The sequence below is a fragment of the Salvelinus alpinus genome, chromosome 10 (assembly GCF_045679555.1).
Source record: "Salvelinus alpinus chromosome 10, SLU_Salpinus.1, whole genome shotgun sequence".
In the NCBI taxonomy this organism is placed as follows: domain Eukaryota; kingdom Metazoa; phylum Chordata; class Actinopteri; order Salmoniformes; family Salmonidae; genus Salvelinus; species Salvelinus alpinus.
The window spans coordinates 56,230,501-56,246,703 of record NC_092095.1 but is presented as its reverse complement, the minus strand read 5'-3'; the positions used below and the strand labels follow the sequence as shown (position 1 = coordinate 56,246,703).

Sequence of the window (16,203 nt, the reverse complement as noted above, 5' to 3'; positions counted from 1 at the left end):
TTGTCGCAAGACTGCCAAAATGTGCCTAATTGGTTTATTAACATATTTTTAAGTTCATAATTGTGCACTCTCCTCAAACAATAGCATGGTATTATTCTACTGTAATAGCTACTGTAAATTGGACAGTGCCGTTAGATTAACAAGAATTTAAGCTTTCTGCCCATATCAGATATATCTATAACCTGGGAAATTGTCATGTTACTTACAACCTCATGCTAATCACATTAGCCTACGTTAGCTTCACCGTCCCGTGGGGTGGATACAGTTCCTGTAGAGGTTATTAAACAAATGTGGTTTCTACTGATAATTGAGATGTAGAAAGTATGGCATAAAGGAATGACGAGCGGATAAGAGGCTATCCGTAATTTCGATTAAGAAATTTATGAGCGAGCTAGGAAGGACTTTCTACACATGACCTTTCTCCCCACTGATTCCTTCTACTAGCTTGCGAAATGAAGGCACCTCTACTAGTGAAAAGGGTTGCACATCCTCTATGAAGTCAAATACAAGGTGATTAAGCCGGCTTTGTGAGGTGTGTGGTCCTCCTGGTTGTAGTTTTGCTTGTTTCAATGGTGTACAAGATGTCCCTTTTTGGCCATCTATAGATGGCTGTGCATCTCTGCACTCCATGTCGTCTGGCTGACTTTTTCTGCTCAGCGTCTTCCATTGATTGTTACGCATCCTCTGAAAAAGCTAAATGTAATTACTTAACTATAACACCACAGTATAAGTAAAATAATAGCGGAGTGAGCCCCTTGTTATTGTTTTAATTAAGGATTGTAGCTACATATGTTTCACTTTCTATAGCCTGCCCCTGTCTGATAAACACAGGGCTGGAACATGCACCCACTCACACATGGACAAGGCTGTGGATACAAGGATGTCTATGGTGGTTTATATTGTTTGTCTAGAAATACTTAAATATAAAAATAAAAACAATGGACTGATACAGTATTATACTTTGAGTTATGATTGAATAATACAGGCATTTATTTGGGTTGAAAAAAACAATTGAACAGCAGGAAAACCGCAGTGTGGCTTTATTGATATGGGCAGTGGCGATTTTAGCATGTAAATCTTGGTGTGGCCAAGAAATATAAAAAATGTGGGATGCATGCCAGCTAAACCACTACACAACATTAAACAATACATGAATTGCACTATACCACTGCTACACCTGGCTATCAGCGGAGCCTTGTCTGGCAGGGAAACAGTTCTTTCAGTCTCATTTACTGCCTTTAAAAAAAACATAGGTGATATGGCTGACTTGCTTTAACAAATGTGGTTTCTACTGACAATTGAGATGTAGAAACTATGGCATAAGGGGAAGACAAGCGGATAAGAGGCAATCCGTAATTTCGATTAAGACGTTAATGAGCGAGCTAAGACGGACGTTGTCAATGTAACTATTTGTTCAGCACTTTTGAAATGTACAGCGACAGAATTCAGAACATGGGCCGTTCTTACAGCGTTCTCCCTGTACATCAAGTCAGAGCCGTAGGATAAATAAAGGGGCTATATAAGCAGACAATGAAAGCTCTTACAATATTCAATGATTACATTTCGCAAAAATAGGCTATAGGCTACATGTGCATCACCAAATCAGAACAGTAGGCGAAATCAAGATGTGAAAAAATACCAAATTATTAGGCTGAGGCACATGGGCTACTAACAGCTTACTACAAAACATACACTTAGTATTACTTTCTTAGCTACAGTATACATATCTTCCTGGCCTATTACATTATTTATGCAGCAGAGGGCTCCCGAATGGCGCAGCGGTCTAAGGCACTGCATCTCAGTGCAAGAGGCGTCATTACAGACCCTGGTTCGATTCCAGGCTGTATCACAACCGGCCGTGATTGGGAGTCCCATAGGGCGGATTAGCCTTCAGGCCACCTTGAAGCTGGACTCGCTGGTCACCATTGGACAGTTTAGATCAATTGTGATCAGTGTTTGTTTTGATTAATCTTGTTGTATTTGTTGTATTGTGTTGATGTTATTATTTTGCTTTATGTTGTACTGAATTGTGTGTTCATGTTCACAGGGATCCCTTGAGAATGAGACCCTGGTCTCAATGGTGACCCCCCCTGTCTCATTGGAATGGTCCCACCTGATCTCACCTGCCTCAATCATTGTTAGAACAGTCAACTCAGTTTTCTTGTCAATATAATAGATCATCTTTGATATGGATTGCCTGGCTACCCAAACGCCTCAATAATGTATATCTGCAGACTGCGGTTATTACATGCTGCACCCACAACAAATCATTTTGGATTAACAAATACAAATTTGCCGGGTGGAAACTACAAGTGTGATCAAATAAAAATTAATAAAAATAGTTTACTTTTGATACAAAATATTCAAATAATTGTTTGACAAAGTTGACCAAAAAAAACAACAATAAAGACTGATGCTATGACAATATTGTATGTTTGTTTTACTGTTGTAGTCCTTTCTTATTGAGGGTCTCTGTGGGAGATTCTCAATTGGTTTCGCAAACTCTCCTCGCCTCCTTTTGAAAAAGGTCAAAAGTAATCAGTGAAAGGAAATGTGAAAACAAACCATAGCATGTATGAAATTACTATCCTACTCCACTTGCACGTCATCAAACAAATGATGCTTACAGAGGACGAATCCCAAAATATATGTAAAGTGGTAAAAACAAGTTTAGCTGGTTGTTCCAGACATTTTATAGATAAAATATTAGTTTTGTGATCGGGAGCCTGTAGGATACACAGTGGGAGAATCTCAATTGCATACTCCTCGCGTTCCCTCTCATCGACTCCTTCTCAAAACCCATTGGATGAGAAAGCCAGAGGTCCCTCCCCTATGACCTTCTCCTCCAATGGGTTTTGAGAAGGAGGCGAGGGGATGCGAGGAGTATGCAATTGAGATTCTTCCCTGATGTTCCTCTGACAAAGGAGGCAATCTTCTACATATGGCGACCACTCATCGGTTTCCAGTTCACGAGGAGGGCGGAGTCATTGACTTTTTCCCAAATTAGGGGGACTTCCACACTGTTGTATAGAGGTCAAGTCTCCTCTTTAGAGTGTTGCCTCTTCTGGTGGCGTTTTCGGTCACCAATTTGGGAGAAGCTTTGTCCACAATCTGAGCACTGGTAGGGTTTCTCTCCAGTGTGAATTCTCATGTGTACTGTAAGGAAGTTCTTTTGGAAGAAACGTTTTTCACAGCAGAAGCACTGGAAAGGTCTCTCTTTGTTATGCACCCTTCTCACATGAGTCATCACATCACGTGAACGGGAGAAGGACTTTCCACATTCAGAGCAAGGATAGGCTGCTCTTTCTCCAGAGTGTTTTAACTTGTGCACTTGCTTGTGACTCTTTAATGTCCATTCACGTGCAAAACGCTTCCCGCATTCAGTGCAGTGGTACGGTTTCTCTCCGGTGTGTGTTCGCTGGTGCTCTTCCAACCGTCGTAGAGTTGTAAAACCATCCCCGCAGTCAGTGCAGAGGAATGGCTTTTTTCCACTTGCAGTGTGTATTCTTAGGTGTCTTTCAAACTTTGTCTTGTTTAAGAAACACTTTCCACAGTCCGAGCAGTGGAGTGCCAGGTCTACAGAATGTACTGGAAGGTGTGATCTTAGTTTTGCCATGTCAGGAAATCTTTTATCACACCTTGAACAGCGGTAATGTTTATGTTTCTTTTCCTTGTGTGTTAGTTGATGTTTCTTAAGTCTCTCACGTCCCGCAAAACTTTTCTCGCAATTAGAGCAGTGGTACGGCTTTTCATCTGTATGCGTTTCTTGCTGATGTCTTCTAAGACTATGCCTTCGTGTAAAGCTCTTTCCACAGTCGGAGCAGTAGTGATGCCTTTCCTGTGGTGAGATCTTCTCTGTATGTTTTCGCTGGTGATTTTTCAACACCCATAACTGTTTGAATTGCTTCCCACAGTCAGGGCAAAGGTATGGCCTTTCTTGACTATGTACTTCCATGTGTATTTTTAGTTCTCCCGGTTCAGAAAAGCTTTTATCACAGTAAAGACAATCACCCCCTTTCTTATGTGTCCTCTGATGCCTTTTCAGATTATCAGAGCGGGTAAAGCCTTTCCCACAATCAGGGCAGAACATTTCTTTCACTCCTGTATGTGTTCGATGGTGTCTTATAAGATCCCTTACTTTTTGAAAGTTCTGACCGCAGTAGGCGCAGTAGTGAGACTTCTCTCCTCCAGGTCTGAAACCCTCAATGAAGTCATCAGTATCTTGGGGCTCCTCTCCATTCTCCTGCGTTGTTTGGGGTTGTTGTGGTCTTTCTGAGTTTTGATTCTTCTCTGATTGGCACTGGGTATTGGCTGGGCATTGATGTTTGCTATGTGAAAGCACACTGTCTACATTTGCCGCATTACTGGTAGCTTTGAAGTTATTCTCTGGCAGGTCCTGTTGCTTTTGACGAATGCGTGTGACAGCTTTGTCCAGTGTTATTTCTGGGTCCATTTGTAATTGCTCGGCAAGTTTTTTGTCACGTAAGCCCATGACAAGCCTGTTTCTTATTTTCTCACTGAGCAGATCTCCATAACCGCAATGTTGTGACAAACAATGAAGTGCAGAGATAAAATCATCAGCTGTCTCTCCTGCTTCCTGTTGTCTTTGGTTGAATTTTGTTCGTTCTAATATTACATTCCTCCTAACTGCCAAATGTCCATCTTGCTGTTCATTATTAGAACTGTGGAAGTGTTCCTGCTCGATCAGGTTGTCATCTTGCAGGTCTTCTGAGGTGACCATCTCCTCTGCCTGGAAATACATTTAAAATAGCATAATTACTAGTACGCCTATCATCTCTGTTTTCTAAAACAACATAATTTTGTAATAGATAATATAGCCTACGTTTCATTATGATTAAAGTCCAAATTAGAATAGATAGCATATACAATTTACATTTACATTTAAGTCATTTAGCAGACGCTCTTATCCAGAGCGACTTACAAATTGGTGCATTCACCTTACAATAAATAGCTAAACAAATAAATTAAATAGCTAAACAAATAAATTAAGTCATTTTTACAGTCATTTTTACAGTAGAAGGTAGTTCTAATTTGAAATACCTAGCAGTACCAACATGATAATGATGATTTGTTTGTCATTAGGCCTAGAGATCCCCATGATATAGCATATTGATTGCTATATCATATTGAAGCCCCATGTGCACTAGCATGTTAATTTCACAGGAGCACATTGAATTTGGTGTCAAATGAAAGCTAAGAGCCTATATTTGTTTTAAATTAAGGCACAGAATGACCCCAAAATTATAACAGAATGACTGCAACTTAACTGGCTGCAATGGGAATTTATAGTAGTCACAAACCACAGTTAGGTCACCTGCTACTGTCCTCCCTTCCACCAGAATACTGTTTTTCATTCACTTTCTGTCACATGGTGCAAGTGTGAAAACCGTCTGGACAAACCCGCCCTCTCTTTCCCAGTCTCTTCTCTCTCTCTCCAGTTAATGTCACCTCTCCTGGCTCTTACTGACACCTACCCATAAGCCCCCTCTTTCCATTTACTGTAACCAGCCCTTTCACCCACTGAGGAACGACCGACACTGTACTGTATGTTTATGATGTACTGAAGTGTACTCTACTGTGCTGTACAGTGATGTCCAAACTTGTGAAACAGACGTCTGTGATTGGTACATATTAGGTTAGGTCCGGACAAACGAAATGTGGTCTTGTTTGGCGACCTCATTAGAATAATAGCCAGTCTGTAGAATAGGCATAATACCCAAACATACAAAGGAAGATATTACATTTTTCTACCTTTGTGTCTATTCAGGATACATCAACATGAAGAAAATGACATTCATAATTATGGATTTCTGTATAGTACAGATCAGGGACCCATGATGTCATTCTGTTACCATCATTATGTTACCGGATGTTAATTACTTACTGTAATTCAATAACTAAAATAAAATAAATGAAACTCGAGGCGTAATATCATAGCCAACAACCAATTCTTTCTGCAGAAATTTTTTGATCTTAATTCGGAGAAGATATTTTAGAGTTTTTGGAAAAAGTACAATTTTACCGTCATTCTGTTTTGAAACTTTACATCTGCACTGTCTTTGAGTAAATGTGTTTTTGTCAAATTTTCTGTGGAAATTGTTGAAAGTAATCATTGTGATGTGCATGGAGTTGTATGGTTTGTTTAACTTTGCAATCAATGGCTTTTGTTTGGCATACTTTTAAGGCTGTGGCTGCGGATCCGACTTTTTCGGGATCTTTAGTCTGAAAAGGAACAGATCCGGAGCTTGCAGAAGCTTCTGCACATGTGCAGATCACATTCTGTACACACTGGCAGACTTACCATCAGGCAGAAGAGGCAATTTCCCCAGGCCTCATGTCATCAAGGGGCCTCATGAGCTGGGCATAAGCTAAAGATACCTATTTTTAACATGGGCTGCATCTCAATCCACCAAATCTGCCGATGTCAGCCTTCCGCATCTGCGGTGGAAGGACGCCGAGATACAGCGGAGTTTGTCAGACCAAGAGACATCCTGAAAAATCTGTATTTTCACGAAAGCTTCTGTAGCGTCCCAACGTTGTCACAGGACTCGTCTGAAGGTAACCCAGTACCGGGCCAAAAGTTGAATGGAAGAGAATAGGGCATTTCCATGTAAAAAGGTATACAGGCAATTCTAATGGAATTTTTTTATATCTCTCTTTTCTTATATCTCTCAGATATAGGACAGACACCAAAACATACTTCCTTTTGATTACATTTTTTAATATCTGTTTTTACATGTATGAATCTGTTATTCAATGCATTTCTATGGTCTAGTAGCAGTAAGGCCAAAATCAATGTTTTGTCAAATACTTTTTTTTATACCTACTGGGGTCCTAAAATTCTAAATCAAATTGCTAAATGATCCTTGGTATGACCATCGTAAAACAATTCCATATGTTAGCTTAGTAGAAATCCAGCCCTGGAACCTTAGACTCTAGGGGAATACAATACGCATTTCTTTAGACTGGCCTCTGACTGGGGCCTCCAAATCACTATATCCGCTCGTCTGCGCATGTGTATTATTCTCCTTCACCCATAGACAACAGGCTACTCAAGCGAATGGTACTCCGTTAATAAAAGTTAGATCAAAGCTCAATCAATGTCTGCAAGATCACATTATAAATCAGGAATTCTACATAACACAACCAAATAATAGCATAGTGTAATGTTAATGTAAGACCAGTAACTTTGTTCTATCCTATTATATTCGGTTCTGTAGAATACTGTGATCATTATGTAATCTTGCAGACGTTCAGCTTTGATCTAACTTTATTAAACGAGCACCATTCGCCTGAGTAGCCTGTTAACTGTGCATAGAAAATATACACCTGCGTAGAAAGTGATACAACATGCGCAGAAGCTTCGGATCTGTAATTTTCCGGACTAAAGGGACTAGTCAAATGAACATCAAAAGTATAATTTTTGGCATTTTAGCTAACCCTAATCTGTTACGTTAATTATCCTAACCTACTACGAAAAGTCAAATCTGACGTTCATTTTACAAAAGTTGGATTCCTTCTAGCCATTACCGGACTAAAGATCCAGAAAAAAGTCTGATCCAGCAACTCTGTTCTTTCAAAGTGAAAATCGGAGTCTCAGAGCCATTATGATACCTTTGAATTAGCCGGCTCCTCTTCATCTCGGTTCTCCCGAATGGTTTCGGGCAGTCCTGCCTCCTTCTGATGTTCCGCCATTTTCTCTGTGTGTTTTGTATCGCACCAGAAGGGTTGCGGGTAAAACCAACGAAGTATTTTGTGCTATTCTATACACAACAGGGTTGTCTTATTTTGCTGCTAGCAATTTAAGCTTTTCGCTACATTTGATTAGTGATGTTGCGTTTGATATCGAGCTCCGAGGCATGCGTCGAAATCGCTGAGCAGTTTCTTATTTTTCTTCGGTGGGGTTTAACGGCGGTTGGCTTCCAATATGTTGCATTATCGCCGCCAACTGGACTATAGTATAACTCCATTATACTTTGTGATACAAAATGGGGGTTGGGGTAAACCATTCCAACTAACCCTACACTCGTTAAAAAAACACTACCCCACTCCACTACTTTAACCCTATCGGCTCCTGCACCATGCCAACGGCCTGGAAAGACCAGACACTACTACTCAACACACCCTGTAACTCTTCTGAAGTCAAATCTCATACACCCAAGTACTTCTCTGCAGCTGCCACCACAACATATATTTTCTGTGAGGTACAGTTGATAAGTTGATCAATGATAAGCATTGCTAAGAAGCCAACCTTACTGAAGTATGTCACTCATTGACCTATCCCTCTGTGCTGGCACAGATCTACTACTCAAGATCCCCCACCCTCAGGGCCAGAGACTCATGCAACCTGCAGATTGATGAGGGAAGAATTTGCTGAGCTGAACTGACCAAGACACATCTCCAACAACACACAAAACCTCACAAAATTCTGCCCAAAAACAATAACAATTTATCTCAACCAGTGAACATATGTGCTTTTTACACAACAAAAATATAAACGCAACTTGTAAAGTATTGGTTTCATGAATTTAAATAAAAGATCCCAGAAATGTTCCATGTGCACAAAAAGCTTATTTCTCTTGAATTTTGTGCACAATTTTGTTTACATCCCTGTTAGTGAGCGTTTCTCTTTTGCCAAGATAATCCATCCACCTGACAGGTGTGGTATATCAAGAAGCTGATTCAGCATGTTCATTACACAGGTGCACCTTCTGCTGGGTATAAAAGGCAACTCTAAAATGTGCAGTTTTGTCACAACACAATGCCACAAATGTCTCAAGTTTTGAGAGAGCCTGCAATTGGCATGCTGACTGCAGGAATGTCCACCAGAGCTGTTGCCAGATAATTGAATGTTAATTTCTCTACCATAAGTTGCCTCCAAAGTCATTTTAGAGAATTTAGCAGTACTCCAACTGCCATCACAATTGCAGACCACGTGAATGGCGTCATGTGGGTGAGCGGTTTGCTTCCCTATGGTTGCAGTGGGGTTATGGTATGTGCAGGCATAAACTACAGACAACGAACACAATTGCATTTCATCGATGGCAATTTGAATGCAGAGATACTGTGAAGAGATCCTGAGGCCCATTGTGAGGCCCATTTTCTTTAAAAGTTATCTGACCAACAGATGCATTTCTGTATTCCCAGTCATGTGAAATCCATAGATACATTGATTTCAATTGACTGAATTCCTTATATGAACTGTAACATCTTGGAAATTGTTGTATGTTGCGTTTATATTTTTGTTCAGTATAGGTGATCGCTGATGCCGCCCTGTGATAAGCAGTGCCCACTTTGTCAAAGGCAGGTGAGCAAAATATTTCGCTTGTACATTCCCAGCGCAGTAGCGCTCCTCTCCAGGGTTCTGTTGGAGCGATGAATCGCTGCGTCGCTCCACCAACGTTCCGTCCCCCAAAAAATCTAACATGTAGCAGATATAGCTAGGGTAAAACATGAGCCATTCACAATAATTGAAGCAACATGTAAAGAAAACTTTAGGCCATTACATCACTTTTTATCATTACCGGTTACCGCATGGCAGAGACATGAAAATGAGCTAATGGACTTGAAAACGGGTGGTGTAGCCTACACTCAAATGCGATGTGGTTATACGAACTGTGACATTTTGCCAAGGTAGAGATGAGTGGCGGACACCAAAACGCGCCAGTGGACGCATAAAGTATGCCCTAATAACGATAGCCAAATTTGTCATTACACTTTTTGGTGTTTTGTGTAACAGAAGTCTCTTTCCATTCACCACTGTTCTGAGGCTGGAAATATGCAGGTAGCCTATGAAGGAGCCCCTGGAAGTGATTGTTTGATAATCAGATGAAAACTTCTTGACTGGTTGTGTTTATGCAACAATAAAAGGTCATATTTTTTTTAAATCTGTAAACCTAGGCCTACATAGATCCTATTGAATTAATAGGGAATGTATATATAATTCTACGAATAGGACCATAACACATACCGGTGAACACGCTTGGTCCCGTACCGGGAAGAAATACATTCTTATTTCACCCCTGGATATAGCATATGGTAGAAATAGTAATGTGGCCTTTTCTGTAGCCTTCTGTAGGCTTGAGATAAAATGTATGACAATATAATGAGCCCGACACGTTTTACATCATGCTGGTTTTTGATCAAATGGCGTAACTTAAATGGCGCCCAATCAAATCGTTTTTTTTAACAAACAATATATCCTAAAATCAAGACAGGACTAAATGGAATGGACAATTAGGATACCCACAACTGCTGTCCAGGAGTTTCAACCTGTGGGGTTGTAGCCTACTGTGTCACCACATGTAGGCCTATTTTATTTTATTTCACCGTTATTTAACCAGGTAGGTCAGTTGAAAACAAGTTCTCATTTACAACTGCGACCTGGCCAAGATAAAGCAAAGCAGTGCGATAAAAACAACACAGAGTTACACATGAAATAAACAGACGTACAGTCAATAACACAATATAAAAATCTATATACAGTGTGTGCAAATGTAGTAAGATTAGGGAGGTAAAGCAATAAATATGCCATAGTGGCAAAATAATTCAAATTTAGCATTAACACTGGAGTGATAGACGTGCAGATTATGATGTGCAAGTAGAGATACTGAGGTGCAAAAGAGCAAACATAAATAACAATATGGGGATGAGGGAGTTGGGTGGGCTATTTACAGATGGGCTGTGTACAGGTGCAGTGATCGGTTAGCTGCTCTAACAGCTGATCGCTAATTTCACCAATAAGCCAATGATTGACAAGGAACAAGGAACCTACCCCAACACAGTCATTGGCAGCAAAGAACTGGAAGGAAAGGCGGCCAAAGAAAATGTTGGCTTTGGGGATGACCAGTGAAATATACCTGCTGGAGCGCGTGCTACGGGTGGGTGTTGCTATGGTGACCAGTGAGCTGAGATAAGGCGGGGCTTTACCTAGCAAAGACTTATAGATGATCTGGAGCCAGTGGATTTGGCGACTAATATGTAGCGAGGGTCAGCCAACGAGAGCATACAGGTCGCAGTGGTGGGTAGTATATGGGGCTTTGGTGACAAAACGGATGGCACTGTGATAGACTTCATCCAATTTGCTGAGTAGAGTGTTGGAGGCTATTTTGTAAATGACATCGCCGAGTCAAGGATCAGTAGGATAGTCAGTTTTACAAGGGTATGTTTGGCAGCATGAGTGAAGGAGGCTTTGTTGTGAAATAGGAAGCCAATTCTTGATTTAATTTTGGATTGGAGTTGCTTAATGTGAGTCTGGAAGGAGACTTTAGTGTCTAACCAGACACCTAGGTATTTGTAGTTGTCCACATATTCTAAGTCAGAACCGTCCAGAGTAGTGATGCTAGTCGAGCAGGCTGGTGCGGGCAGCGATCGGTTGAAGAGCATGCATTTAGTTTTACTAGCATTTAAGAGCAGTTGGAGGCCACGGAATAAGAGTTGTATGGCATTGAAGCTCGTTTGGAGGTTTGTTACAGTGTCCAAAGAAGAGCCAGATGTATACAGAATGTAATTAGATTGTAAGGATATAAGGATAAATATGTATTTAAGCTATAAATAGTACACATGCATTGATAATAACCAATGATAGGTGGGACATCAACCATTTATGAACATGTAGTGCCTTTCGCTTCCAAAAGAACAGAAGGTTGTCTCTCACAATGCTTTGGTTCCGACCATAGAGAATAATAGAGGCCTCTAGTGGCCAAAAGGCCATATTGGCATGGGCTTCGCCATTGAGGGCTTCCACCATTTTAATGTAATCAACTTCCAACTGTTGGAGTCATGTCCAACCGGGTCATCAGGAGGGATTAGCCAAACTTCTTCAAAATGAAGATAGCCTCAATGGTGCTGCCCATGCTATCACAGATGCCATAATGGCACGGATACAACGATGAGGCCTCTTTCCATCTCTATGGTCATGACTTCAAGTTGCAGTTGGTGAAGAGCAACTGCAGGAATGTCCAATCGACTGCAGTCAAAAGTTCATGACCTTGATCACGTGGTTGTTGATCACATGGCTATTGTCCACCTAATACCTTTTTTGCACTGTTGGTTAAAGCCTGTAAGTAATCATTTCACTGTAAAGTCTACACCTGTTGTATTCAGCACACGTGACAAATAAACTTTGATTTGTTGTAAAGGTCACGCAGTCAACATGTAGTCACAAGTCGGACAATTTGGATACCCATAATACAACACACTTTGAAAGGCTGTAACCAACGTTGGTCAACGTCTTGACAAAAAAGTGATCCGCTCGAACGCGCCCAATGGTTTTGGTAGAAGACAAACCGGCTACGCTCGTGCTACGGCATGTGTAACGTCGTCTTTAATAATTTGGCTGCTCTAAATCCACTCTTCTAGGAGTGTCTGAAAGTGGGCGTTGCAAAAACAGTGGGTGGATCAGCAGTGATGGGTGTAACATCAGCACTCTGTTTGGTTAGACCATAGATAATCTATTATATTGACAAGATAGCAGAGTGACCGCTCTAACAATGGAAATACATGTCCTCAATGGCCATGTTCGACAGCATCAAATCCATGATGCATTGTGGGTATATGGTGGCTGACTGATCTACAATTAATAAGGAGTAGTTATTTATGGTGCAAGGTGATTTGTAGACCAGTCAGTCGGCAGTCACCTGCAATGTCGAACAAGCCCAATAATTGAAAACAGGTGAGATCAGGTGGGACCAAATCTGGTTGTGCGTCAGCAGTTTTTCTCTTGTTTTGTCAGTCTTTCAATTAGCTGACAATTAGCCATGTCAATTTCTTGACATGTAGTTAGTCTAGCCAGGTATCTAAACTTGTGGTGATCATGCGCAAATACCGACCGAGCACGTGCCCAGGGGCCCTGACCTCCAATGGTTCCCAATTGATTTTGTTACTCATTCTCACTCAGATGTGATATAAACATGGCATAAGTCATGGCAAAATATGTAGAATTGTAGGAAATTAAATTTAAAACTGAAAAAATGTCTCTCCACCCCATGGATAAATGGGTAGAATTGCAGGAAATTAGGTGTAAACCTGCAACACAAAAAAATCTCTGCCCATGGCAAAATTAGTATAGTTTAATAAATAATTTTTATAAAATTGCAACATTTGAATTGCGGAATTGCAGGAAATTAACTATTTAAAAAAAAAATCTCCACCATCAAGAGGGGGTCCACTAAAATGTTTTGCCATGAGGTAGGGGGCCCTCTAACCAAATCTCGCTTTGGGCCCCCAAAAGGCTCGAGCTAGCCCTGCCTCCATATAAAAAAGGCTTATCTCAGGCATTATATTGGCCATAGCCCAGTGCACCATGGGTCAGCTTAAAGTGGCATCCCATTATCCTTTTCACCTCATTTACTTAACAAAAGGCACATATCAATAGGTGGTCCAGGTATGTCATGGGAGGGGTGGGCCTTTCCTCTTTTCTTCTCTATTGCTCCTCTATTGTTCCTCAAGCAAGGGGAGAAGCTGATGACATCAATGATTCCCATCATACCAACTCCTTGAATGCCCTACACCTTGACATATGTAGTCTAAAAAACACTAGCTAAAATGCTAGTTGTCAACAATCGACTCATCGTGCAGCCTAATGAGCCACGCAAAACGGTCTTGAGTGGTAACAAATTTGCCCAATTAGCTGATTCGCTTTCCATTCACCCAAATCAAATCTTATTTGTCACATGTGCCGAATACAACTGGTGTAACATCAGCGCTCTGATTGGTGAGGCCACTTTACTGTGAAATGCTTGCTTACGAGCACTTCCCAATGAAGCAGAGTAAAAAAAAATCATTCAAAAAATAAATACAAATAGTAATATAAGAGGAATTAAATAAAATACACAAGAATGGAGCTATATACAGGAAGTACCAGTACAAGATCAATGTGGAGCTATATACAGGAAGTACCAGTACCAGAACAACGTGGAGCTATATACAGGGAGTACCAGTACCAGATCAGTGTGCAGTGGTATGAGATATTTGAGACATATATGTATATGAAGGCAGGGTAAAGTTTAAAAGGCATCAGGATAGATAATAAGAGTAGAATAAAGAACAGAGTAGCAGCAACAAACAATGACTGTAAAAGTGTGTGTGTGTGTGAATGTATGTGTGTGTGTGTTTATGTTGTGTCGGTATGCATGTGTGTGTGTGTATGTATGTAGTGAATGTGTGTGGGTTTTGTGTGGGCGTGTCAATGTAGTGTGTGTGAGTGTGTATATGGTGTGTACACTACATCACCAAAAGTATGTGGACAGCTGCTTGTCGAACATCTCATTCCAAAATCATGGGCATTAATATGGAGTTGGTTCCCCTTTTGCTGCTATAACAGACTCCACTCTTCTGGGAAGGCTTTCCACTAGATGTTGGAACATTGCTGCGGGGACTTGCTTCAACTCAGCCACAAGAGCATTAGTGAGGTCGAACACTGATGTTGGGCGATTAGGCCTGGCTCTCAGTCGGTGTTCCAGTTCATCCCAAAGGTGTTCGATGGGGTTGAGGTCAGGGTTCTCTGCAGGCCAGTCAAGTTCTTCCACACCGATCTCGACAAACCACAATAAGAGCACTTACAGTTAACAGTGGCAGCGCTAACAGGGCAGAAATTTTACAAACTGACTTCTTGGAAAGGTGGCATCCTATGACAGTGCCACGTTGAAAGTTACTGAGCTCTTCACAAAGGATATTCTGCCAAAGTTTGTCTATGGAAATTGTATGGCTATATGCACGATTTTATGCACCTGTCAGCAACAGGTGTGGCTGAAATAGCCAAATCCACAAATTTGAAGTAGTGTCCACATACTTTTGTATATATACTGTATATATAAAATTATATTTGTGTTTGTGAATTAATTTACTTCTGCCAGATGCCTTTTATTTTATTTTTTACGCTGAAGACCATTCAAAAAGCCTACAATAGAATAAAACCTACAAGGCTACTTCCTGGAAAATGATGTGTCACTTGCATAGCGTATATGATGTGTTCAAGACAACTCGGAAGTTGTGCCGTGTTCAAGACAACTCGGAACTCGGAAACACAGATATTTTTGACATGGAAACTCATAGAAAGATAAGCTCCAGTTTCCGAATTGGAATGTATCAAAATCAACCTGTAGGACGTTCTATGCAAAAAAACTTACACCATTTTTAATTCAGAGGATCCGAGTTTCCGAGTTCTCTTGAAACCCCATCACAACTCGAAAATCTCAGATGTTTGACTTCTGGGCATTCAAGTCAACTGGGAACTCGGTGAAAAAATTAGCTCCGATGTGGCACTGATGATGCAATCCTCATTATAGTGCATCACATCCCGCAACATCTGGAGAACCCCAAGGCCTATGCTCAACTGCTATTTGTGGATTTTAGTTCAGTAAACTCAGACAGATGTTAGTAAACCCCACCATCAGTTAGTATCATATAAACCTTCTGCAGGATTGTTGAAAGTGATGTTGGTGACCTCCTGAAAGACAACCAGAATCACAAATCCTATGATAACCTGAGTAGACTTAGAATCGGATTTAGAATCAGATCGCTCAATTATCATGAAAAAAATGTGACAAAGGAGAAGGAATTGCATTTTTGTGGACTACCACATCAAACCGATGGTTGTGAATCTCCCATCTTATGACAAAGACACCAGTCACATGATCTCATTGATAGCGGGCCTAGGTAGGATACCAAAAGGCACCCTGCTGGCCACTTATGATGTAGAGAGTTTGTACACTAACATCCTACACATGGACGGCTTGTGGGCACTGCAACACCTCTCCAGCTGAGAGACCCTACCCTTGCTCCATCCAATGAATGCATCCTGCAACTGACTGAACTGATATTATCCAACAACTACTTTGTCTTTGAGTCAGACTTTTTCCTCCAAATTCGGGGTGTGGCCATGGGCTCCCCTTTGCTCCTAACTATGTGAATCTGTATGTGGGACAATTTGAGGAAGCACTCATTTACAAAACAGAGACACACCCCCTCCTGTCTAAAATCCTCCTATGGAAGAGAAAGATGTCTTTGTGCTCTGGGAAGGAAGTTATTTAATACATTTTTATTTGGATCCCCATTAAATGTTGCGATAGCAGCAGCTACTCTTCCAGGGGTCCACACAGAACATGAAACATGACATAATACAGAACATTAATAGACTAGAACAGCTAAAGGACAGAACTGCATACATTCTTTAAAAGGCAC

The 16,203-nt window shown here is 40.9% G+C and overlaps 1 protein-coding gene across 2 annotated transcripts; it reads right to left on the bottom strand.

Annotated features, from left to right (window-relative positions):
* Positions 1-960: 960 nt before the first annotated feature.
* On the bottom strand, positions 961-7,968 carry LOC139532315 (zinc finger protein 436-like). Of its 2 annotated transcripts, XM_071329773.1 has the most exons (3): positions 7,636-7,968; positions 6,323-6,573; positions 961-4,750 (listed from the first exon to the last, which is right to left on the bottom strand). In XM_071329773.1, exons 2-3 carry the CDS (start codon positions 6,323-6,325, stop codon positions 3,035-3,037), a joined length of 1,719 nt encoding a protein of 572 aa, XP_071185874.1. In that variant the 5' UTR covers positions 6,326-6,573; positions 7,636-7,968; the 3' UTR covers positions 961-3,034. The 2 variants fall into 2 exon arrangements, with proteins under 2 accessions (XP_071185874.1, XP_071185872.1); XM_071329771.1 differs by lacking the exon at positions 6,323-6,573.
* Positions 7,969-16,203: the final 8,235 nt, after the last annotated feature.